General features: G+C 36.4%; 1 protein-coding gene, 1 long non-coding RNA gene and 1 pseudogene across 10 annotated transcripts in view; 2 read left to right on the top strand and 1 right to left on the bottom strand.

The window, feature by feature from the left end:
• Nucleotides 1–22,728, bottom strand: part of LOC106008423 (uncharacterized) — a 25,106-nt gene extending 2,378 nt beyond the window's left edge. The window contains exons 1-4 of the long non-coding RNA XR_001182776.3: nucleotides 22,623–22,728; nucleotides 21,050–21,169; nucleotides 5,552–18,102; nucleotides 4,362–4,484 (exon numbers count right to left, since the gene is read on the bottom strand). This is a non-coding gene — a long non-coding RNA (uncharacterized LOC106008423). The remainder of the gene's footprint in view (nucleotides 1–4,361; nucleotides 4,485–5,551; nucleotides 18,103–21,049; nucleotides 21,170–22,622) is intronic.
• Nucleotides 1–26,905, top strand: part of Slc4a4 (solute carrier family 4 member 4) — a 393,201-nt gene that overhangs the window by 350,628 nt on the left and 15,668 nt on the right. For 4 of the 9 annotated variants that reach the window (XM_087184443.1, XM_087184444.1, XM_087184474.1 and 1 more), the window contains 8 exons: nucleotides 462–640; nucleotides 3,935–4,007; nucleotides 11,099–11,167; nucleotides 13,555–13,728; nucleotides 14,820–14,870; nucleotides 16,007–16,168; nucleotides 21,881–21,960; nucleotides 22,654–26,905. In XM_087184443.1, the coding sequence (XP_087040569.1) occupies nucleotides 462–640; nucleotides 3,935–4,007; nucleotides 11,099–11,167; nucleotides 13,555–13,728; nucleotides 14,820–14,870; nucleotides 16,007–16,168; nucleotides 21,881–21,960; nucleotides 22,654–22,759 (894 nt within the window). In that variant the 3' untranslated portion in view covers nucleotides 22,760–26,905. Of the gene's footprint in view, nucleotides 1–461; nucleotides 641–3,934; nucleotides 4,008–11,098; nucleotides 11,168–13,554; nucleotides 13,729–14,819; nucleotides 14,871–16,006; nucleotides 16,169–19,527; nucleotides 19,625–21,880; nucleotides 21,961–22,653 lie in introns of all 9 variants that reach the window. The other 5 variants (XM_087184446.1, XM_087184451.1, XM_087184464.1 and 2 more) reach the window with 5 other exon arrangements.
• On the top strand, nucleotides 656–3,911 carry LOC101722794 (septin-7 pseudogene; annotated as a pseudogene).

Here is a 26,905-nt window from a genome sequence, read left to right as displayed (position 1 = left end):
CTGCTGCTGCTGCCTTTATTTAGTGAGCTGCTGCTGTGTAACAACTACTACTGGCACCATTCTTGTTACTACAAGATACTTTGCCTGTGTTACTTCAATGAACAGTCCAATAAATTTTCAAAATAGGCACATATCTCTACATTTTTGCTTACAGAATTGGATGCAGAGAAGTTAATTAACAGTAAATACATACTAAGTGAAGCAGTGCTTAAATCTAACAGTTATTCACAGCCATGATAGTGGAGGAGGTGTGTGTTATTATAACTGTAAGAGGTGGCTGTGTGTTTAATTGCTGGGGGAACAGAATGAGGAAAATGAAGTTCCTTTCCCCTAGGACCCTCTAATACTTTTACCAAGAAATGAGTTATTTTCTTTTGGTAATCTTAAATCCCATCAAGGCATAAAACTGGCTAGCAGATCTGAGTGTTTTCTCCAGAAGGTTACATTAGCTCTCTCCACAGAAAGGAGCTGGATATCACTTGGATCTCTTCTGGGTGGCCGTCATCATGGTGGTGTGCTCCTTCATGGGCCTCCCTTGGTATGTGGCTGCTACTGTGATCTCCATTGCACATATCGACAGTTTGAAGATGGAGACAGAGACTTCTGCACCTGGAGAGCAGCCGAAGTTTCTGGGAGTGAGGTGGGTGAACTAAAGGAAAATGTTTCTTCAGAACACATTGTGCACATCTGTATTTCCCAAGGAAATGGGAAGATTTAGAGGAGATAGAGCTGGTGATAATTATGCCTACATTTTCTTTTCTAGAAAGCGCTTTTAATCAGAAAGTTTTCATTAATTTTTTCATTTTATTGCTTATTATATATAAATTTCCTTTGATTAACAGAGGGCTAAATTATCTAACACAAAACCACAGTTTCTTCAGCGTGTAGGTGATTTGGTGCTGCAGTTCTTACTGTATCTCAATCAATCATATACAAAGATCCTAAAATTCTTGAATCTGCTTATGAGTTTTAAGATTCTATGAAGGAAAAGGAATTCTTATTTTTCAGTTTATTTTATGTCCCCATAAGCATTTTGAAACTTTGACCTCCAGGTGTTGAATTTGAGTAGTGTGATGGGCAGTGGCAGAAGACCTTCACGCTCTGTCAAGTGCTTCTGACAGCACACTCTGCCTGTAAGCACCAGGTCACGTGACAAAGCCAACATTTCCCATGCCTCAACAGTGGGTGATTAGTTTTTAGGGGGTGGGAAAGAGGGTATTGGATGGGAATCATATTTGTTAAAAAGTACTTTTGTTGTAGATTTGGAAATTAGACTTGTGTGATTTATTGCACTCATGAAATTTCCCTGAGCTGTTTGTTAATTAGATTGTGGGACAATGTAATGTCTGTCTTCTATGAAAGAAGGTGTAATTATACAACAGGACAAGTTTAAAAAATAAGAGATTCAAGGAGGCCACTAATTAATTGGTGGACCAAGTGATTTTTCTTTCGTGATTCTAAAAGGAGCAAAAGCTCTAGCAAAATCACCTCTTTCTTTACAAATTTGAACCACATATTGTAATAGTTTTAAGAAAATTTTTATGTTATGTAGAATTCATTTGATGTCTTTGAGATACTAGTTGCATGATTTCAAAGTCTTCACTGTTTTAGCTGAACTTTGGTTTGGTCAATGTATAGTCTTTGTTTGGTGAGGAAAAGACTAGAGCATGTTTAGGTAAACAAGAAGTGGAGAAGCATCCACAGCGGCACCATGGCTCAACCAAAGAACCTTGAAGGCTATGTGGGATTTGCCATCTCCCACATCAAGTGTACAGAAAATCAGTGAAGAGAGGGTTTGAACTCACACTTATGGTAGTAGGTGAATCTGGATTGGGAAAGTCAACATTAATCAACTCATTATTCCTCACTGATTTGTATTCTCTACAATATCCAGGTCCTTCCCATAGAATAGAAAAGACTGTACAGGTGGAACAATCCAAAGTTTTAGTCAAAGAAGGTGGTGTTCAGTTGCTGCTCACAATAGTTGATACCTCAGGATTTGGAGATGCAGTGGATAATAGTAATTGCTGGCAGCCTATGGTTGACTACATTCATAGTAAGTTTGAGGATTACCTAAAAGCAGAATCGTGAGTGAACAGACATCAGATGCCTGATAATCGGGTGCAGTGTTGTTTATACTTCATTGCTCCTTCAGGACATGGACTTAAACCGTTGGATATTGAGTTTATGACGCATTTGCATGAGAAAGTGAATATCATCCCACTGATTGCCAAAGCTGACATGCTCACACCGGAGGAATGCCAGCAGTTTAAAAAACAGTTAATGAAAGAAATCTAAGAACATAAAATTAAAATATATGAATTTCCAGAAACAGATGATGAAGAAGAAAATAAGCTGGTTAAAAAGATAAAAGACCGCTTACCTCTTCCTGTGGTGGGTAGCAACACTATCATTGAAGTTAATGGCAAAAGGGTCAGAGGAAGGCAGTACCCTTGGGGTGTGGCTGAAGTTGAAAATGGTGAACATTGTGATTTTACAATTCTAAGAAATATGTTGATAAGGACGCACATGCAGGACTTGAAAGATGTCACCAATAATGCTCACTATGAGAACTACAGAAGCAGAAAACTGGCAGCTGTGACTTACAATGGAGTGGACAACAACAAGAACAAAGGGCAGCTTACTAAGAGCCCTCTGGCACAAATGGAAGAAGAAAGAAGGGAGCACGTAGCCAAGATGAAGAAGATGGAGATGAAGATGGAGCAAGTGTTTGAGATGAAGGTCAAAGAAAAAGTTCAAAAACTGAAGGACTCTGAAGCTGAGCTCCAGTGGCACCATGAGCAAATGAAAAAGAATTTGGAAGAACAGCACAAAGAATTAGAGGAAAAATGTCATCAATTTGAGGAAAAGAAAGCAAACTGGGAAGCTCAGCAACGTATTTTAGAACAACAGAACTCTTCAAGAACCTTGGAAAAGAACAAGAAGAAAGGGAAGATCTTTTAAACTGTCTGTTGACCACCAGACAGTTACGTATTAGTTGCCAATATGCCAGCTTGGACATCAGTGTTTGTTGGATCCGTTTGACCAATTTGCACCAGTTTTTAAATCCATAATGATGGATTTAACAGCGTGACAAAAATTATTTTTTTGTTGTTCTTAATGGAATTATGATGCCTTGAATTATCTAAGGTGTTGTGTACTTAGAAAATAACAGCTCTAAGTACCTTTTTACATTTTCTTTTCTTTTTTTATTATTAAACAGATGTCTTCAATTTAATGCAAGAGAACATTTTACTGTTGTACAGTCGTGTTCTGGTGGTTTGTTTACAGGATATTCCAAAATAAAAGGATTCTGGAAGGTTTTCATTGAGGATAAACTGCCATAATATACAAACTATGCTTCTCTATGATAATTATAATACAGAGGTTCCATTCAGTGCAGCCTATACAATAATGTAATTTAGTCTAACACAGTTGACCCTATTTTTTGACACTTCCATTGTTTAAAAATACACATGGAAAAAAACCCCTATATGCTTACAGTGCACCTAGAGCTTTTTTATAACAGCCTTTTTTTTGTTTGTTTGTTTTGGATTCTTTAAGTATATATTATTCTCATTTAGTGCCCTCTTTAGTCAGAATCTCATTACTGCTTCATTTTTGTAATAACATTTAATTTAGATATTTCCCATATATTGGCCCTGCTAAAATAGAATATAGAATCTTTCATATGGTAGAAACCAACAAGGAAACTTTCCTTTAACTCCCTTTTTACACTCTATGTCTCTTGATTTTACTAGAAATGGACATCATGGCCTCCTGAGGAGAAAAAGTCACCATTCTGCATTTAGCTGTATCCATATATTGCATTTCTGTATTTTTTGTTTGTATTGTACAAAATTCACATAATAAACAATGTTGTGATTAAAAAAAAAAAAAGAAGTGGATTGGTAATCTCTTGATTTGATTTCAGGGAACAAAGAGTCACTGGAACCCTTGTGTTTATTCTGACTGGCCTGTCAGTCTTTATGGCTCCCATCCTGAAGGTAAATATGTGAAACGGCACCTCTTACTTCTCAGAACACTGACAGGTATTTGGCCCAGTGAAGAGTGAAATGTTTGCAAGATCCTCATTGGTTCCGTAGCACACTGAGGCAAGGGTCAGATAGCAAGAGGACTTTGAAAAACACTTCTCTTGATTTCTCTTTTAGCCCATCACTCCTTGGCTTACTACTTTTGCAGTTACTTGGTTAAACCAGAGTAATTACCAATATTTAAACTTCCTGACCTGTGAGAATGGCAGTTTTGTACATTTCAAGCTGACTGATCCCCCGCCCCCCTTTTTTCCTCTCGGGTCTTCCTGTCCATCCTTTCTTTCATTATCCTCCATATACTCTTACCTCAGTCCTCCTCTGTTCCTCCATTAGACTCCCAGAAAGTGTGAGTGATTCAGGATGAATTTTTTTCTTCTAGTCTTAGTTTTGCTGTGTTCTTATTTTCATTGAATCACAAGGACCAATAACCTTTAAAAGGAAATGAGTACAAAATTACTAATTTATAATTAGAAAACTTTAGAAATGAACATTTGGAGAAGAAAAATTAGCTGGTAGATTAGAAAGTGAGGAACCAACACATATTAATGGGTAGATATTTGCCTAGGTAGATAAATATAAAGTATATAGGAAGGCTTCAGGGCAGAAATGGATCTGGAGAAGGTTAATATATTCCTGCTCATAAGGTTTTTGACTTTCATTTATAACTCAAGATTTTTGATTTTTGTTATAGAACCAATGCCACAATTATTAACAATTTGTATCTTATGCTTTGTACCACAAAATCACTCATACCCCTATATACCGCTACCATTAACAATCTTTCCAATTATTTTCTTGAAAATTTTTATTTTTGAATACTTTCAATTTTCAAAGTTGTTTAAGTGCTCAGTTACACAAGTGGTGAAGTAGTATATGCTTCTAAAGCATTCAAACAATACACAACTATAGATAGTGAAAACCAAAGGCCTCCATTTTTCTCATATTAGCCAATCTTATGTCAGTGGCCAAACAGATGAATTTTAGGAATCTGGGACTATAATTCCTTAACCCAGTGACTTTTAGAGATGAGGACCCAAACTGCAACCCAAAACCCAATTATTTACCACAAAGTGCCAATATTTCAATTAAATATGAATACTGAGGTTTTAGTTTAGAAAAAGCAATTCATACATTAACATCTTTTGTCTTAAAAGAAAAACAAATGACATGCATGCCATAGGTTCACTACTGCTGCCTTAACTTATAGGGCTAACTTTGTCCTTAGAGCATTTAGACTCAGTTTAATTAGGTACTCAATCCCTGGAAAACAATTAAAATATTTAATTTTTCATGTTTCATCCTTGGTTTCTACAGTGTCAACTGTCCAGTTAAATTAATCTCTGATTAAATTCATAAAGGACTTTGTATCTCAGGTAACACAGAGAGAATTAAAATGAACAGTAGCCTTGGAGAAATTGTTTCTGGTTCTGTACAAGAGGACCTTAAAAGAATACTGAACTTTGGTTTTGTTGGGACAGAAGGAAATCTACTGTCACCTTCGCTGGTGCAACAGAAGTTATGGGGTGGTTTGAAGGTGGCAGGTCTTATCCACTGTCAAGTGCTATTTGCTCTCTGTCCCCTGTGGGTGCCAGCACATGAGCTGATGGAATTGACCAGTGACAGGCATTGTGATCTCACAGGTGATGTGATGACATCCAGAGAGGTCATTTTAGACAGTTATGACCCTGTACTGTGGGTGGTCCTACTAGGAATGAATTTTCCTCCTCTGGCTCACACCCACCTTGCTTGTATGGGCTCTCTTGGTGCTCACTCACTAGAGAAGGATCAGCAGAAAGGAATCTTTTCATTAGTCCAGATTTACTTCTCACTACCCAGTGCTTCACTCTGACTTTTCCTTTTATATGATTTATTTTTATTAATACAGTATAAATCCTAATTCAGAGAATCTAGATGTATTTAAATGTTCTCTTTTTTTGTATGTCTGTTACAGCAAACTGGCTTCAGTCCTGGAGAAACTGTCAGTTGAGTAATCATTATGATTTCAAAGGGACACAGAGAATAGATATAGTATATTTGCCATTTTTAGGAAGATTCGAAGAAACTTACATTTTCACCAATGTCTCTTCCTGTTTTCTCACACTACACCTGGGCTTGACTGCAGAAGAGTTAACGTGGAAAACCATGTACCTTCTTGCCATGACTCTTTTTTCCCCTCACATGCAGAGGATGTTAATATCTGCAGGAAGAGGTCAGAGTGCAGAGAAGGGAGACAGTGGGGGGATCAGTGAACATGAGCTTGATGCTCCTCTGACGTCTTTGGTATCCAAGCCATGGCTCACCCGCAGCTGCCAGTGTCCATGCCTGAGACTACTTCCACCTAGCAACTTTGGATTAACCCAAATGGTCCTTGTAAAAATCAGTGCAATAAGTAGTTCAGTCAATGTTTTTTTAAGCAGAGCTTTGCCCAATATATGGGAAATGGAGTGGTTTTTATCAATATAGCTTAAAATGTATTATGGAATACTATATTTAGAAACAGCAAAGGAATTTCTTACTTCCATGAGGCTATTCCTAACCTCTGGAAACAAGGGTTAGTTGTTGCCCAATTTTAGATCACATGCCCTTCGTCCCACGAAACTTGGTGAGTTATGTGTGTTTGTCAGACATAGTTTGAAAAGTCACTTGTTAGCTCCTTTGAAAAGTCAATACAGGAAGAAGCTGACATTGAGGGTACAGTTTAACTAAAACCTAAGTTTGCAACTAAGGCCAAGTCACCCTTAATAATTAACCTCAGAATTCACACAAAGTGTTGCTGGGGATTACTTTGAAGGAGGGGACACCTTTTTCTCCTCCAGTGACCACATGTTTCTTAAAGGAGCAAGTGACAACTTCAGAGAATGGTTTTAAAAGCCTGCCTTTGAAAGGCAGATCAAATGAAGGGAATGGGAGAAATGTGCACCTTTCTAAAATGAAGTGGCTCTCTCTTCCCTGCCAACTCCTTATTTCCCTTATAAGTCTAATAGTCTGCAATGAGCTTAGAAATTTTCTCTCCTGCATCAAGCAGTATAGGTACTTGTTCCCTGTGCCTACTTATGCAAGTTTACTTTGAACATGAAGTTTATGACCCCATTTTGATCTCTGTGCTGAAATCTGTCTTTTATGTGAAAGGATGTAAAGAAATATAATGTAACAGCTTTAGTTTGCAAGGGTAGCCCTTGGCACTAGCCAGCTACAGTTATACTTGCCTCAAAGTGCTGAATTTCACCACTGATTCAGGTCAGAACTGCTGGAAAGCAAGAACAACTGGATTCCCAGGCTAGAAAAATGGTTTCCGTGGTGTTTCTGCAGTGGAAGCCCTGCCTATTATCACCATTATCTGTGTGGGGAAGTCAGGAGAGACAAAAGAACAGGAAAAAGATGAAAGGCTGTTTCTTGAGCTTACTTTCCTGTTTTTTGGGCAAGCCTCAAGAAACAAAGATCAAATAAAGCTTACTGCTACTTCTGTTCCCTTTGCTTGAATTAGTTTATCTTTAACATGAGGTGTGGCCAAAATTTATCTTTAACATTTGTTTAGTGTTCTAAAGTGTGGAAGATAGCATTTAATTTGTACTTGGCAGATATTCATTGAGCTCCTACAACATGTCACGCTCTGCTCATACCAAGGAAGCAAAGAGAAAGGTTCTGATGATGATAGTGGTGGCCATTTTTTGAATTTGGCATTGAATTAAGGATTCAGCACCAACTTATACAATTTAGTTTCCCCTGTAACATCTGCAAAACAGACAGTAATAATGACCTGCATTTACAGATAGAACAAAGTTATGAATAACTTGCGAAGTCACCAAGTGTGTAAGTGGTAGATCCAAGATTGGAGCTCAGGCCTCTCTAACACTAAAGCTAATGCCACAACCCTCGTGGTTTGTCACCTTTGAAAGGTTCCTAATTCTCTTTTATATGGAGGAAAATGTGGAATTTCCCCAAACTTCTCATCAGACAGTGAATTTTGAGTTTTGTTAACATTCACAGACGAGGTTGCAAGTTATCAGTTTATCAGCTTAGGTTTTTAAGACTGAAGGAAATTAGGATATTGTTTCAGTAATGTACTTCTGAAGGCAGTCGTTATAATTTCAATATAGGCAATACAATAGAGCCTAAGCAAAAGGGCTTTCAGTCCAACTTTCTGCAGTACTCTGACCAATACTCCTGTCAGCACTGAGGTCTGAGTGGGGGGCTGGCAGTTTCGAGCTCCTCCACTGTCAGTCAAGGTCCACAGGACAGTGACAGCATCAACACCGCATCTGTCATTTAGTGAGTGTCTGTTATGAGCCATGCCCTAGATTGGATGTTTTCCTGCTACATAGTCTTTTATCAGAGCCACTTTCTAGATAAGCTGAATAAGGAGAGAAGTTAGAAGTTTTCTAAAGGTTATGTAGCTGGTAGCTAGAATTTGAATCTAGACCTGTCTGACTTCTGTTCCCAATCTGTTAATCAGGATCTCACTTTGTGTTTTACACACACACACACACACACACACACATACGCACACACACAGTCACCACTGCTGGGTATCTCACTGCTGTACTGAACTTTGTGTTGAACAAGCACAATCTCTCCTTGTTATTAAACTTATCCTTTTCAAATTTTTTCTTCTGGAAATGTTCTAACACTATCAATAAATCAAAGGGAGATGTAAGTGAAGATGTATAGAAGTGCATTCACTAGAATTTGAAAATCTGGTGGCATGATCTACATATGTTAAGTGTTAATTTCATACTGATTTCATAGGATCACTCACTGGTCACTGATCATAGGATCACTCACTTATCTTTGAGTACATATTGAATGTACTGCTACTTTGTAATTAACTTTTTGGCTTTCTGGGTATGATTGATTATTTCTACAATTTTCTTTGCATAATTTTATCATTTGGCTATTCTTGATGTGCCTATAGCCCTGAATACTATGTGATTTTATGTTTTAATTTCTTCTGCCTTGCTTTGTAAAAACATTTACCTACTATTATTATGTATGTTATCCTGGTATAACTTTAGATGGGGTTCCATCTTTTAAAAAATATTCTTTTCTGTCATTTGAGACATGTATGTTTTGAAGAATAATTCCAAAGAGACTAATTTTTAAGATTTGACCATTTGATATGACTCATGAACTTCTGACCTAATGATTCTGTAAATTTCACCAAGCGTTCCATGCTGGAACATTCTTATTGAGATCTTATGTTATTGTAAGAAAATGGCAAGTCTGGTAAGATATTTCTATCACATTGAAATTGACCAAAAATCTTCTTAATAACCTTCTTTCTCAACAAAGAATATGTTTTAAAAAAAACATTTCCGTACTCACAGCTATATTCCTGCTCATACCCATGTCGATCTGTGTTAGTGATCCCTTCGGGTTCATTTTGACCTTGACTGGGTAACATCTGTAATCAAATTCAGAGAGAATGGCCCTCAGCCCCAGGGCCCAGCTTCCCTTCACTTTAACTTTAGGCCCACATTAGAGAAAAAGTTTAGCTAAACTTGAGAAGAAGAGAGGAAGCCAGAGATGGACCCTATGGGACACTTTTATTTAAGCTGAAAAATGCTCTTAAAAGAAACTGCTACAGGAATTCTAACTTCTTTATGAATAAACTATTCTCTTTTCTGCTTCCAGTTTTCTTCCTTTCAAAATTGAAAGTGGAAAAAGAAAGAAATCATCGTATACTAAGGACAAAGCTTAAAAAATGAATTAAATCAATAAAGTGGTCCTTCAGCTAGGTGTTTTTTTTTTTTTTTTTTTTTTTTTTTTAAATGAACACAGAAGCATTTGAAGGAATAGAAACATGTTCTAAAGAAACAGAGGCTCTGCCCGAGCTCTGCTGCTGGCCTGTCCCTAGCTCCTCTCCACAGCCAAATCCTTTCCTTTTCTTTCCTGAGCTCAAGGTCAAAATTAGCTACATTGAAATTGTTAACATTTTCTAGAAAAAGCATTTGATATTTTATAAAAGAAACTATATTTACTCTATTTCTATGGCCAGCCAATAACATTTCGACAAATCCTGGTACACTTCTGATTCTCTGATTCTCTAACAGTGGCCCAAGGGTCTCCCAGACAAAACTGCTTTTGGAAATCTCAAAAAGAGGGTGGTAGAAATTGTGCTTTGCTTAATATAGGCTATTTAAACAATTATTCTGGTGACATACTATATTTTCTGGTTATGGCTACCTCCTTTGTGTGGATTTGGAAAGTCTGGCCTTAAATGACTTGCAGTTTCAGTATTTTACTTTTGAAAAATCCTGAAATCACTTTAATTTCTTTTCAAAATCCCTGGTTGAGAACCTTTTCTTGTCCAGACCAAAGACTCCTCAGAATCAGAATAATGCTTGGGTTGCTTACATTTCACAGGTCTAGGGATTACATGGAATTTATGGACTGATCACATTAGAACTTCTCATTGTAGAAATACTTCATATTGATGTAAAGATATTTTTGCTAAATGATGCATAAAATGTATTAATTCTGTTTTAGAAGCAGTGTATTCATTCATGTGTGCAATTAATTGCTTCCAGATGCTCTATGCCCCTCTCAATCAGGGTTCTCATTAGTTTGTCCTCCTAGTAGTATGGAGAAGGAAGGTGACAGTCATGTGATGTTTATTTCATTGAAAGAGATGTTTACACAGGAGATGTCATTCAGGAAAAGTCAGCGGACTGCTTTGAAAAGATGCTGGATGCAACTTGTCTCTGCCTCACATCCCCTGCAAGCATCTGACTTATATGGTCTCTTTCTTTAAGGAAAACAAATTTTTTATTAATTAAAAACAACAACTAAGGTTATGTATGGTCATTGTAAAATAAAAAGCATCCAATGAAAATTGAAAATTCCCTTCACTCTCTTCCCTTTATTTCTAGTACAGAGTTTAGAAGTTTATTAATTGATGAATAAAACACAATAGTTAAAGGTACCATGTGGTTGATAAAGCCTGTCTTTTAGTTTCAGATTTAGTGTTTCTTTTAAGCAATTCCTTTCCCTTAATGTTTTTATTACTGCCATTTTAAGGCTTTACCCATTTCTTTCCTTCCTAGTTTATTCCTATGCCTGTACTATATGGTGTGTTCCTGTACATGGGGGTAGCTTCGCTTAATGGGGTACAGGTAAGTTTTCATAGTAATCTAAGAAAGTTGTGCTTTTTTTAGTAGTAAGAATAATTTAGTAATAGATCTTTGAAGAAAAGTAGTATTCATCAATGCTGGGTTTGAAAAATACATTTATTTTCTGCTTTCTCCACCTTTCACCGGCTTTTCATTTCTGATTTAATCAACAAAGTGAGTTGGCATTAGCCAACGTTATCGTCAGTGTCTATTACTGAAACAGGCTGTTCACAGTAGGTTGAGCAGGAAAGCTAGAGCACTGTAGTTTTGCCTTTCCTTCTCCCTCTGTCCCTCCCTCCCCCCTTTCCCCTCTTTCCTTTTCCCTCTCTTCCTCATCACATCTTTTCTTCTGGTCTCAAGAGGGACACTTGACTCTTTCAGTGTGCTCTTTGAGATAGCATTTATCTACTAGCTATAACTTGATAGGAGAGCAGCTCTTTTGATCTGGATTTCTCATGGCTGAACTTAGTGATCACATTTTACATCAATGAACAATTAATGTCAGAGTGGTTTTTATACTGCTTTTGTGGGAAACTTCAGTTATTCACAACTTTGATAAAACTGACCCCCTTTGAAAAAATTAATTAGGGAAAACTTTATGAGGACTTTGTCTTTCAGTTGAGGTTTAATTTAATTGGCACCAGGAAACTGGAAGTTCTTCTGTTGCTTTCTGGCACCGTGTTAACTGTAACCTCATTTAGCACTCAGTAGTGTTTTAATAGGAAAAGACTTCGTGTACTGTGAACATCAGAAGGATCTATTTGAATGCCTTCAAAATAGTCCTTGTTTTCATTTATTGAATTTAGGTTAACTTAGTTTTAAAGTCATATAGAGCTGGGCAAGTGGCCAGACCCCCCAAAGAGGAAAACCTACTTTACTTTTCTCTGCATAGGTCCAGTAAGTAGAGCTCTTCACCACTGGAATACTTGTTACAAAATATAAAGTGGCTTTTCATGGACTACACTAGATTAATGTACTGTGAGTTTATTTGTGGTCATGAGACTTTTAGGAAGTATACATTTATAAAAATATCTTTCTTTTATCCCCATTGTAAATATTCATTCCTTTAAATGAAAAAATATAAACCTCAATATGGTCTCCAAATTAGTAGCTCTTATTTTTATTTGCCCTTTATGGTCCAGTCTAGCTCAGAATTTTGATTCTTGCATATATGGGAGGTTTATCAGTGGTTGGAAATCAGTACATGTCTACATATACTGTAGAAAGAAGAACCAACACACCCTAATCATAGAGGAAAAGAATTGTGCTGAATTCAGGAGCAACTAGCACATTTCTTAAATTCATCATTGCTATTGCTCCAATGCCTTTCGCCCTTTCCTTACTTTATTCTTGATTCTTTCTTTAGACTCTTTTGGCAAGATTGATTTAGCAAGAAATATGGTAACTCAATCTTTATAACTGAGAATGGTCTACTAGACAAAAATTGCTCTACAGGGGGAGCGAAACCCTGTAAATAGGAAATCTCTCCAGAGACCTGTTAGAGCCTAGTTTACTTTTACACTTTTCCTTTCCTTCCAGAAAGAAAACAGAGATATGTTTATGGGTTCTTGTAATGTAATTGTTCAATCAACAACTATTTCCAGAGCATCTTCTACTGAAATATGTTGGGTTTTTCTGTATCATCCTGTTAACCATGTCAGCTCAGCAGTTGTTCTTTGAAGTGCAGCATCTGGCCAACAGATTCTCGGTGGTCATTTCAGTACACGTGTGTACCTGACTGTGTGCTGGCTGCTCTCACACTCAATATCAAGCTGTATATGTGGTGAAACTCACTGTAATGTTCATGTGGCTTTTCTCAGAAAAGTAAATGATGAAACATGGCTGGGTAAATTAATTAAGTTATACCATAGATGAATAATGTGGAATCTATGGAAATATCAGTGCATTCCCATTTTATGGTGAATGCTTCCTTTATGTCCTTAGCACATCCTGGAAATGTATATGATGTATAATATCATCTCCTCTTCTTTTAAAGAAGACAACTGAGGCAGAGTAAGATCTATTACTCTTTCAGTATAACATTGCTCATATAGGCACAAAACCCTCTCTCCTGAGACTCAGATATTAAAAATAGAAACCTGTAGCTGAGCATCTAGAAATTATGTTTTGATTGATGACTTTATTCTTTGGTGGCCACATTATTTCAAATATCTGCAAACATTTCTGCAAAATTATAACACAAATGAGAAGACTTGTACTATGGCCTGACCTTGCTAGACTCAAGTTCTGCGCTCCTTACCCAGTCTTTGTCCTTTGCAAAGGACACTGCTTTCCTAAATTACAGAATATAAATCACACTGGTTGGTTGGGCAAGGGGAATGACTGTGATCAGCTCATGAAGTAACACACTCTTGCTCCTCCCTTCCCAGTTCATGGATCGTCTGAAGCTGCTTCTGATGCCCCTGAAGCATCAGCCTGACTTCATCTACCTGCGCCACGTGCCCCTGCGCAGAGTACACTTGTTCACTTTCCTGCAGGTGTTGTGTCTGGCCCTGCTTTGGATCCTTAAGTCAACAGTGGCTGCAATCATCTTTCCTGTCATGGTAGATATTCCTCTAACTGGACCCAGCCAGGAGGCTATGCTTTAAGCTTGTGGTTATTGTGCACAGCAGACATAAATCTTTTGTGTGTGAAATAATTTCCAGCTTGGACCTCATCACTTTGAGCAGCTCTTTGTAACTCTTTGTTTGTGGAAGTGGGGATTGAATCCAGGGCCTTCATGGTAGCTTCATCTCCAGTCCTTTAAAAAATTTTTTGATCCTCCTGTATAAGCCTCCCAGAGTGCTGGGATTACAGGTGTGCATGACCAATTTTGGATTTGAGCAGTGGCAATTTAAGTTTCTCATATCAACAGCTGTCTAGGATGAGCCTTAGAATCATTTTCACCAGTGTGCAGATACCAGCTCAGGTTCAGGCTGGTGCCTGGACCTCCTTTGTCAGCTCATCAGTAGGACAGGGAGGGGTTGATACAGTTCTGCACATCAACCAAGAGCAACAAGTGTACAGCACAATGCCTGACACAGAGAAGATGCCAGTGCAGAATACAGATTTCTAAATACTGTACCATAGAAGCAATTTAAAGAAGCATAAAGAATATTTGGGTCCAAATAACAGAAGTGATTGGAGATTTGTGAGAACTCAACAAATGCATTAGAAGAAATGGAATGGGTTCATTTACTGGAGCTCCTGTAGTTTATATCATGTCAAGCTCCAGGATAAGGCAGAACTCTCCATCCTAGCCATGATACCATGAGAAGCCAAGCAAAGGAACTAATACCCCTGTGAATCAGAGGAGAAGGAAGAAATGTGAGCTCTGCCATTATTGAATTTCATACCTTCTCCTAACTCTCCCATTTTGTGCAGAAAATGAATCTATGTGCACTTCAAAGCTGAGGTCATGAAGCCACCTCAGCTGTTTTTATTTCCCCCACAGTTCTGGAAACAATTTCCATACACCAAGTTTTATAAAATTCCTCCTACTCTTAGCCAGGGTTATTTTATGTATATTTGTTGCTTATAATCCTTTTCTAGGAATATAGACAAAATAGTAAAAAAAAAAAAGCAACCCTTGTGATATATTAATTAAGTCAGTTGTTTTTCTTAATATTCTCTTATGTCTTTTTTTCTTAAACAGTGCTACCATACTGTAATACACAACATGAGAATGACTCCTATGGACCTATTGGTATTATCTGTTTACTAATTTTGTGGTTTTTAAAACCAGGAGCAATGAAGCTCCTGTGTGCTGGGCTCTCTCAAATTTAAATGTCAAACAAAATAAATTTGAAATATATCCAGTCAATCACTTGTTGCTTGTACTAAGCAATATTAAAAATGCTTTACCTTTGTATAAATTGTCTCAAAGCTTTGATTTAGTCATGAAACGATTGTGTGTTATTAGTAGGGCAGCTAGTACACATTTCTCCAGGACATGAAGAGCTGATACCTGGAGAGCTTGATGAGGCAGAGGCAATTGTTTCATGTGAGGCTGAGCCAGGACTCCAGTAATTTACTGCACACACATTTGTCTGTGTAGCAGAGATACTTTTAATGTATCTTTGAAGTGAAGGAAGGGAAGTGGATTGCTCTTTAAGGGCAGTTCATAGAACCAAAGGTACAGAGTCAGGAATAGTGGTTTTAGAAGCAGACAGTGTGGGCCTTTTCTTCCTTTATTTGGTTTCATGGCCTCTGACAAAATTTTTAATGTCTGCAAGCTTTTGTTTGCTCAGCTATAAGATGGAGATAATAATATCTACTTTTTGGGTTACTTGTGAAGCATGAATGAGACACCTAGGAATTTAGTGTAGTATCAGGTTCATGGTAAGTATTTTGTTATAGTAGTGGTTGAAGTACCCCAGTAAGTACAGTGGTAGAAGCACTCTCAAATATTACCTCACTGAAGATGTCTTAGTGAAGATGTTGTGGAGCATAGATTTTCAAAAACTTTATAACTTTTGAAACATGAATAATTGAAAATCATTTTCAGGCTATTTTTTTACCTTTAAAATTTTAGCACGTTTACTAAAAATCTAACATGAAAAGGAGTGGTTTTCAAAAATAATTCTGTCATATTACAATTCTAATTGAATGTGATCGTACATTTCAGAGAATGAAACAGAGTGAGTTTCAACTGAGACTTTCATGAAACAACTTTCTCTATGAAGAAAATGGTGATAGTCAGCTTAGCTTAAGCCCACTCAGACAGTGAGAGTTCCATTTCGTCTCACTCTTGCTTTATGTGAAATGGGGCTTTGCTGAGCAGAGAGGCTGAGATCCACACTCGTTCTGACTGCATCTGCACGGTCTCTCTCTTCCCTCTAGATCCTGGCACTTGTCGCTGTCAGAAAAGGAATGGATTACCTCTTCTCTCAACATGACCTCAGCTTCCTCGATGATGTCATTCCAGAGAAGGACAAGAAAAAGAAGGAGGATGAGAAGAAAAAGAAGAAGAAGAAGGGAAGTTTGGACAGCGACAATGATGATGTAAGGAACTTTCCAGACTTCTCAAGTAAAGCTAAAGAAACAAATGTGAAAAATGTACTTTTTTTTTTAACCTGATGAGAAATGGAGAACTGAATTCCAAGATCACTTGTCTGGTCTTGTGACCCATCACTCATTTCTCCTCCATTTGTCCTTTATTCTTTTTTTTTCTACACTGAGTAATTTCTGTAACCATTGATATACTAGAAGTGACTTCTAACAAAAATTATCACATTTGCACAGCTTCAGCCTCATAGATAGGAAGTTTGCTTAGTTATGCTAGAAAATGTATTTGTTTTGTTATTATCAATCAGTAACAGGTACTTGAGATAATAACTTATTTTGTATAATTTTGAAACTAACATGGACAAATGCCAGTGATTCACCTCCCATAATCTATAGGTCTGTTTGAGAAAGCAATAAAAAAAATTATACTATTATGTTATACTGAGCTCTGTATTTATAGTAAAGTGATTTGTCCTTACCTTTCTGCAACTCTGCAAAAAGCAGTAAAGGGAATTGGAGTTTGGGATCTTTTTACCAAATTAAGTAGTATCATCATCCAGATGGTCCTCCTGCAGTCAGGTGATTAAGTTAGGTAATGAAATTATTACCCTTTAATTTTTCTTTAGGAGAACATTAATAGAAATGCAGATGCTCCAGTAGGGACTTGTAATCAATGCAAAGAGAAAATCTGAGATGTATTTTCCTTAATACACGCACACACACATAAGTGCATGCACACACATACACACGCACACACAAACACATACACACATACAGTTTGAAAGGATTACCAGAATGATACTTTACATATGAAAATGTATTCTAGATTTTACACAGTGTAGTATGAAAAATGATTTTTGTGTTTTATTACCCATTTTAAAGTAGGAATATGGTTAATTTTTAGCATCTGCCCTGTGATTGATAACTTTGCGCATGTATAGCTAATTTATCCTTGGTTATCTATCCTAAACACTCTTTATTTATTTTTCCCACATTACAAGTGAATAGATTTAGATTTAAATTTTCAAAAACTTAAAACTTTTTCCAGCTCTACTGAGGTCTAAGTGACAAATAAAATTTTATATATTTAAAGTGTACACAGTGGTGCCTTGATATACGTTTGTCATTTTTCTGGATGCACATAGCCATAAGCTGCTGAGCCAAAACTGGAATCCAAGGCTATGTGCTTATTTCCAGTTGATCATGCTGATTGTATTCTTTCTGTAGGACTTGGAAATAGTACAGTGAAGGAAGGCAACAGAGACTTGGGTTTCAGATAAATTGATTCAGTAAGAAAGAGGTAAATATATGAGGCACATTTAGCTAAGGAGAAAAGCATTTGAGGGATCTTTTATGACTCACCATCCATTCTCAGCAAGAGCAGGTACATAGAGTTTCTGTATCAATGGGGACAAAGAAAGAGGGAATGTATTTAAACTGCAGCAGAGATTAATATGTAGCATTAAGAAAAATGATGTGCTTAACACATTGAATGGAAAGCAAAATTTGAAATTAATTTCTGGGCCATTCAAGACAAAGAAGGTTTGCTTGAAATAGTAACATGATTAAAGCAGTATTTCATCTTTAATTTTCAAAATGGGTACCTCGGTGTGTCCATGGACATCAAATTTAAAACTTAATACATATTGCAAATATATGGAATAATATTATGGGATCTTCTGTAATATTTTTTAAGAAAAAATAACCCTGGGGAATGTTTTAAATTTAATACTCTTTAGTGACAAAAGTTGGATCAAATAAGTACCTAAATATGGTCTTACAGTTCTTAGGTATGATTGCCAACAAATCATATTTAAACAGTGCTCTTGTTTTGTTAACGTTTACCATTTTCAGCTCCATATTTCCAACAGTTTTCTTGATGATGGCGTGCAATACTTGTTTCCTTTCCTCTTCCTCTTCTCCACCCCATCCTACCAAAACCAAACAAACAAACATGGACATTTGTTCCTAGACAATGAAGCCAAACAGGCAATCTAGAGAACATCTGTACACTGAGTCCCATGTATTGGACCAGTATTTGAGGGCTCTACATCTGGAGGGTGACTCTCTCAGTGTTCACTTGTTAGTCATGTGGTGTGGGGCCCACAGACACAAGGAGCCACACTAGAAAATCAAGGTTACAGCTCCGGAGCAGAAGTAGTGAAGAATGCAACTTGCCGCTTATAGTTAGTTTTGAGCCTTTCTAGGAGGCAGTGATTAAGAGTTGGTAGCTAACTTGTCCATCTATAAGTGCTACTATTTTGGGAGTTGTTTTGGAATAAGAGTTATTGACCTTATCATTGTCATAAAAAGCATGTGGCATCTTAATAATTTCTTCTTCTCTGGTGGCTAAAGTGCATTATTTTAGTTCTCTAAAAGAATATTATTGCTCATTGTCTGTTTTAGATTGATTATAAAGAAATTTTCAATATAGGTAGTCAGCTTTATGTTAAAATCTTTTTTTATCCCTACTTTTTTTGAAAGTTGAAAGAAAAATTTCAACTCAAGGTTATCTCCTTGGTATTTTCAGTTAGGAGATGAATTGCTCTTTTTCAGTCCAGACTTGGGTTCAATACAATGAATTTTATGAATTAAAGTGATGATTCTGTGGAAATCTGACAGTTTGGGTCAGGCGGCCTGTCTTTTAAGTGCACCATGATGAGCTGCCGAGTTTTAGCATTTGATCCTGGTAATGATTCTCTGTTTATCTCACCATCATCGACAGACATTTCCTTTTGGTTTCATTTTCTTTTATTTTGTTTATGTTTTCAAATATCTTTGATAAATGAAAATTGAAATGAACTTTAAATCATAAAATTATATCTGATAGAGTATAAAATAAGGGAAAGAGATTTTTTGGGGGTGTTCCTTGATAATGGATGTTAAAAACTTCTCCTGTTTGTTTTGAAAGGAAATAAGGGCCATGATTTTCTTGGAGATAGAATCAGAGAATGTAAGAAAACAAGATTTTTAGGATCATATTACAGTTTAGGAAGTTTCCTAGATTTAATCTATTTCCACAAAGAGATTATTTGCTTTACTGGTACAACAATCCATGTTTACTGATTGGGAATCCAACTTGTAGAAAGTTTTCCAATTTAGTTGTAGTAATAGCCATTTGGTGTGGCTCTAGTTTCAGTGGTCTCAACCCCATTAACCCAGAAGAGAGGAGGACAAATATGAATGAGAAAGATGTAAAAGTTGAAAAGTCGATATACTGGAAACTACTATATCTATGGCTTTTCTCCTTACTATGTGAATGATAGTGATGTAGTAGATTTGATCACTACTAGGAAGTAGAAAAGACTGAATAATAAAATAAAACATTCTAAAAAAACTTGTACTTTTTTTCACAGTCTGACTGCCCATATTCAGAAAAGGTTCCCAGTATTAAAATCCCAATGGACATCATGGAACAACAACCTTTCCTAAGTGATAGCAAACCTTCTGACAGTGAGTAGAACTAACCTCTTGCGTGCTTGCTCAATATGATTTGCACTTGTAGAGAAAATACTTTAGAGCCATCATCTACATTAACTTTCCCTCTATTTTATCATTTTTCATATATGAAGATTTATACTTCATTCTTATCAAATTTTATTTTTATATTCCCTACACTTTACTCTTAACTTCTTTTTATCCTTATATAACCTTTACAATTTTTGTTTGGCAGTCTTTTCTCTTCCCCAAGTCATCACCAGGTTTTTTAAATTGCTAAACCTGTAACCGTGTTTTTAACTGCTTTCTTTCTCCCCCGCTGGTATTTAGAATGACAGCTTATAGTACTACATCACTGTCTGTTACTGTTTGTCTTCCTTAGGTCTCAGTCAATGACCAGATCAGCTAAAAACACAAATTGCATCATGGCTGTCCCAGTGATCAGAGAAACAATGATCAATATTCAGAATTTAGTGATAGTTACTTTCGATTTAAATTGGCAATCTAAAATGTTAGCACAGCTCTATCAATGTAACTCATATATGCTTTTTCTTCCTAATTTCTTCATTTCTCGTCTGGTGTTTCAAAGTCATTATAGTAATGCAGTAGTCTTTCTGGGGACATAGCCTGGTCGCTGCCATATAGTGGTTTGTGTCATGTCATCTTTTCTTTTATTATTGAGTTAAAAGGCCCTCCATTTGTAGCATTATTTGACATCTTGAGCTTTTCCAATAGCAAGTAGCAGTTGCCTCCAAACTGCCTTTCACTTTGAATTCTCATTTGAGGAAAATGTATTCTTTTAGATACAGGTGCACTCCAAAGCATATTGAGCTGTTATAGGAAGAAAGATACTGAAATTCTTTTATTTTTGTTTGACAGTGTCATTTCAATTTCAACAGGAAGTTAGTATTACCAAGAAAAGTTTGAAATAAATGACTATTGACATCCTATATTAGTTTTCAATCACTGAATCACAAATCATCACAAAAGACAACATCTTAAAATACCAAACATATGTTTTCTCATGTGGTTCCTGACATCAGAAGTTTAGGAGCAGTCCATTTTATGAGTTGGGCTCAGATCTCTTGTAAGATTGCACATCAGGCTATCATCTTGGATGTTCCAAGCCTGCTCATAAGACTGTGGCAGCAGTTTTGGCTCCTTGTCCTGCGGGCCTGTCTGCAGTGCTGCCTAGAATTTGGGGTCCCCAGAGCCAGGGACGAGTGAGACAGAAGCCAAGCTAAAAGCTGCAGTCTGCTACAGTTGTATCTCAGAAGTGACAGACTATACTTCTGCCATGATCTATTGGCTGTTCAGACTAACACTGATGAAATGTGGGGAGGAATCACATAGGAACATAAATACCTGGAGATGGGGGTTTGGGGAAGGCTTTTAGGGACTGGCCACCATCCTGGGTTTAAAGAGCTAAAGCAGCCTTACCTTTGTCATCTGACTTGTGACTGAGCTGGGCTTTCTGCCCACTCTCATCAGTGAGATTGAGTTAGAAATTTCTTTTTGAATTGAATCTCCCAAACCATGTTTTGATTTCATTCTTCATCTCTGGAAAATTAATGGCAAAACGAGACTGTGAGGTAGTACATCTGTGTCTTCTGTTGGTTTTATAACCTGGTGTAGTTCCTTCTAAGGACAATGTAAGGGCTGTTTGTTTTTTAAATTCACCAGCCAGAATTTAAAGCTTGTGGTAAGAGTTTATGTGCCAGTTTTCTTTATCCTCTCAAAAGCCCTGTAAAACTATAAACTGAAAGTTGATATATTAGAAGTTTACGTAAGCAAAGTACGCATGATCATTTTGACTGAAATCTTTTCAAATGTCATGACAATCTTTATAATCCATAAAAGAACAAAATTGATCCAAGCAGAGTTGCAGTGAAAAAACTTCAAAAATCCTTTTTTTACCTTGAATAATAGCCAGACAAAATTGTGAATGTTGAAGATGGCAGGGAATTCAAGAGCAAGTATCAGACAGTGAGAAGATGCTCTCACCTATAGAAATAGCCCCCTCTTGGTCTTCTCACTGGAGACAGTACTGGACCATTCCAGGGAAACTTAAAGTACAGGAAATGAAGTGGTTCAGACTGCATGCCACTGCTGACCCTTAGCTTGATATGGTATTTATTTAAATTGTCTATCTTGTCTTTTTTACTCTTTTCAGTTGTGAAAGATGAATCAATTTTTATGAAGATTTTCATTTCCACTCCAATTTTATACTTTACTTACTAATTTTGATTTAAATATTTTTTTTCTCTCCAGGAGAAAGATCATCAACATTCCTTGAACGCCACACATCATGCTGATAAAATTCCTTTCCTTCAGTCACTTGGTTTGCCAAGGTAAAGGAGAGCCCAGTACTTTGCCCTGTTCTGTGGGATGATTTACCCACAGAAATGTGGTCAGTGGGGGGGCTTCTGGCAAGACTGTCTGTTCTCGTTTCTCTCTATGATTTGTCTTAAATAAATTGCCCAAAGGCCAAATTTGCCCCAGCTTTCACTATAAAAAAATCATTCTCAAAGACCTACTTACTTTGGAAGTGATGGCCTCTTTCAGTCATTAAGTTAAAGCCCAGGGTGGACCTTGCACTGGTCACTTCTGCATCAGCATGATTTAAGGGAAACCAGCATTTCTGGCCAGTCTCACTCTCTAATTTCCTTCCCTCTTACAAGACCCTGGAGGGAACAGATGGGACTTGATTCTCAAAACATTGGAATCTCTGAATATTTTCACTATGTGTCTTGTTGTCCTTTAATTTCAGACAATATTATCCTCTTGTCTTTTGGGGAGGTTTTTGGTTGTTATTATTTTTTAGAATCTAGTATGGAATCTTATGAGATATCTACCTGAATTTCTTGACCCTATTATCGGTACCTTTATAACATTTAAAATATCTTGGCTTTATGGATATGGAGTGAATAACTACTACAAGAGAATAAATATTGGTACATTCGAATTTTGTACAATGTGTAAACATTTGATAAAGAAAATCAGATTTACTTACTGTTTCCTTTCATTTTCTTTTTTCTCTCTAGTCCTCCTAGAATTCCAGTAAAAGTTGTGCCTCAAATTAGAATAGAACTTGAGCCTGAAGACAATGATTATTTCTGGAAGAGCAAGGGAACAGAAACTACATTATAACCTGTTTGTCTTTCTTACAATTGACAGTTTTATTGTTAACATTCTTTTTTTTTGGCCTGGCCATTTATTTTTAAATTTTTGTTCTGTTTCAGTTTTTGGTCACTGGCTAAATAATACAGCTCTCTCTGCTTCTCTCTCGCATAGGTGATAGCAAGACAGTGGTGTACTATTCCTTTAAAAAGCATCTGCAGCATCTCCCTTTTGTTCTTACACTTTCTGCACTTTCAGATGTGTCCTCTGACAACCCAGTTTCCCTGTCACTCAAGAAGCGCACAGGCCCTTGTCCTTTCCTTTTATTAAGCAGAGATCAGAAGTATTAAAGATTTTATAAAACCTTTTACTGAAATACTGAAGGAAGTTAAAACTTCAGTTTTGGAGCTGTGCTTACTGGCTTGTTTTTGTCTGGTAGAACAAACCCTAACCCCAGACAGAGTCCCTTCTCCCCCTTATAGAGCTGCCCAGGACTGGAAAAAGTGCTGCTATTCTAACTTGCTCTTGCTTATGAGCCCTAATCATAGTGTTATCAAAAGAAGAAAAACTAAAGGTACTTTACTCCCTGTAGAGAAACCATTGCCGCCATTGTAGCAAGTGCTGGAATGTCCCTTTTTCCTATGCAACTTTTTTTAACCCTTTAATGAACTTATCTGTTGAGTACATTGAAGAATATTTTTCTTCCTAGATTTTGTTGTTTAAATTATGGGGCCTAACCTGCAACTTATTTTTTTGTCACTTTTTTAAACTTTTTTTTAATTACTGTAAAGAAAATGAATTTTTCCTGCAGCAGGAAACATAGTTTTGAGTAGTTCTACCTCTTATTTGTAGCTGCCAGGCTTTCTGTAAAAATTATATTGTATATAATGTGATTTTTACATACATACACACACACACACACACACACAAATAGACAATCTCTAGGGTAAACCAGAAGGCTAAATCAGATTTTAAAAACACCATGTGTCTAAGCATCCATTTTATCCCATTCTTTAAAAGAAATTTAACTATTTTATGAAGAAACTTGAGGGAGAAGAGAGAAATTCTTGCATAAGGGAGTAAATGCTGTTCTGGTAGTGGTAGTATCTGGACACAGATGCTTATTGTATTACCATGTTACTGTCCTATGCAGTATTGTTAGGTATTTTTTCATTTTGAAATATCTGTGTGTTTGTGTATGTGCTCTGTGTGTGGCTGGTGCACATCTGTGCAAAGTTATAAAAAGAGCGACAGTAAACAAAGGGCAAAGTTATTAATCCCTGTGTGTCAGTTTTCATAAAATCCAAACCACACATTAAAATTTTATCAGGGGTTCAATAAATGTGTCACCATGCAAATGAAGGTAAATAATATTTATTACTCAGCTAGCGGTCATCACTGCTACAGTAACTCATACTCACAAAAGAAAATCCACAGGAAGATTGACAGCACATTTACACATCTAGTGGGTGTTATGGGAATACAGATAGAAAAGTAGAAGTGGATACACTTTAACAATACTTTCACACAATTCTTTGTAATCAGAACTTTTAAAGTATGTATGTATTCATATATGTGTATCTGTTTCAGAGTACCATACTGAAAATTGGACCTTATTAACCAAATTGAGCATGATATTTAGATAGAATGTTCTTAATGAGCTACATAATATATTGAATGTCTATTAAGAGCAACATTTTAAATGTTGAATCACAATTTTGGATTCATATAACCACAACTGTGATGAGTCTAAGTATAACAGGTTGTTGAAGGACTATTAGAAGCAGGTGGAATCACTCATTTTGGTGTACTTATTGACTCCACTCATTCTTACATTAATTAAATTGTAATTCTGCCCTCTTGAAATTAATTATAAAAGTTTTGTTATCCTAAGATAACTATTACTTTTGTAATATCTCAAAACTTTTAATTTTATAAAAATTAGACATAAATGACCTCAAATTGTAAATTAAAACAACAAATTACACATGCCAAAACCTCACTTGCCAAATTTTGGCATCATGTTTGTATACAGATCTACTCTTAAAATGATTATTCTGTATTATTTAGTTATATTTTATCCTTAAAAAGCTATATGAGAAAGCACCTCTTTCTCTTTCTGATTGAAGCATCAACAGAATGTCTAATAATCATGCATAGTAAATTTAGTCTAATCAAGATGTTGTTAAGTTGAAGGAACTTTTGATATTTTTTATAAAAGCTCTAGATATAATATTTGCTATTCTGATCACAAATCAAGTATTTTTGGATTTATATTCCTTTCCATACTAGTCAAAGAACTGCTGAAGTAACTTAGTCCATAATTTCAACCTTTGAGTAGACTGGAAGCTATGTATTCCCACTGTGACCCACACTGTGTCACTTTGGGATGAAGGTTGGTGTCTGTGTTGTAAAAATAAAATAGTACCTTATGTTTGCAACAGCAAACCCTTTCAACACTGTGGAACTAAGGAAGTAATTTTTTAAAAGATCATTACCTTTAGAGGAACAAAGGCAGTTACCACACTAACAAGCAAAACCAAGGTACATGTGGAGCCAGCCACTAGATTACCTGTGTTCTAACCAAATTTACTGATTGGATAAGAACTAACCAGATTTGGGGATGGTTTTGTTTCTATGTAAACTGAACACAAATACAACAGTAATTTTTTTTACAACATACTTCTCTATTTTCACTCTAATGTGCACTTGGAGACATATGATTCAAGTTTCCTGAGGTAAAGACTAAGTGCACTCAGAGCTGTTAACCAGGATTCTTGGGGTTGTAGGAACTGACTGGTGGAAGAAAAGAAAGGACTAGGCTGAGTCTACCTATGAAAAGAGCATTGCTTCCTCTGCTTTTGGATTTGAGAGATAATCTGTGGGAGATACTGTTTTCCTTGAGAAAGTCACTTTTCTCTGCTGTGTGTAACAACTACTTGAAATCCTAATTATTCCATATCCCATGGGCAGTATTGTTCCTGCCTCTTTTTCCAGGGAGGTTGAGGAGGGGTTGAGAGGAGCCTTACTGACTTGAGAATCAGGAATGAAAACCTCAGTCCTCACCCACTCAAGAATAGGGGAAAAATTATCTGCTGTCAGTAATCCAATTTTTGTGAATTTTATGGACATGCAGCAACACACTCAGAGTGACTCTTTTATCAGCTCAATTTTGGTGTTTAATATTGGAGAATGATTGTCTTCCGAGTTTTTAGTTCTTTTAACTGTGTTAACGTACTTGAAATGTATTGACTGCTGACTATATGTCAAAAATGAAATATTTGAGTTGTATTACAGAGGTTGACATTGTTCAGGGATGGGACAAAGTGTTCTTCAGTCTTTTTCATACCACTGACATGATTTTGGTGCAGGAACCTGAGATTTTCTTATTTATGTTCCATGATAGCTTGCATCTGCTCTCACAGCATAAGCTGGGAGTCCAGTGGCACCCAGTGGCACCAAGTGGCTGAACACAATCAAATGATGACAGCACTTCTTTGTCTGAGAGTCATGGGGATGTTCAGATGGTGACTTCACTGAGCATCTTTGCAGCCTGATATCTTAAAAAAAAAAAACCCTTGTAATATATGCTAATCAATCAAGTTGTGTTGTGACCAGAGATTTGGATATATCTTATTTCTTGGCTCATTTATTTGTGGTCTATGGTTATACACAAAAATTCGGAATTTTGTTTCCTAGGTAAATATTGCAACTCAGGGCTAAAAAATCACCCAGTGAACTTTTAGAGCCAGAAGTAACTTTGTCCCAATCCTACAATGTGAAAAGAATGAACAGCTGCCTCTTTTAGCCATTTTCCTGGCTGGTACATAACCGTACACAGTACACATTACTTTTCAGAATCAATACGCACTTTCAGATATTCTTATTTTTATTCTCTTAAGTCTTTATTAACTTTGGAGAAGTGATGCATCTTTTTATTTTAAATGAAGTAGATCAACATGGTGGAACTAAATGACAAAACAGAAAACATTTCAATATATTACTAATAATTTTTCCAACATAAAACCTAAAATTCCTATAACATAGTATTTTACAGTTTTATGAAGCTTTCTATTGTGACTTTTATGGAATTAAGAGATGAAGAAGATGAGATATTTTAGCATTTATATTTTTCAAAATTAAATGTATACTTAAAATAAAGTAACTTTATGCATT

Source organism: Heterocephalus glaber, unplaced genomic scaffold, assembly GCF_053883595.1.
Source record: "Heterocephalus glaber isolate CG9 unplaced genomic scaffold, H.glaber_assembly_v1.0 deba00000281, whole genome shotgun sequence".
Classification (NCBI taxonomy): Eukaryota; Metazoa; Chordata; class Mammalia; order Rodentia; family Bathyergidae; genus Heterocephalus; species Heterocephalus glaber.
This window is presented reverse-complemented; position numbering and strand designations above follow the sequence as displayed.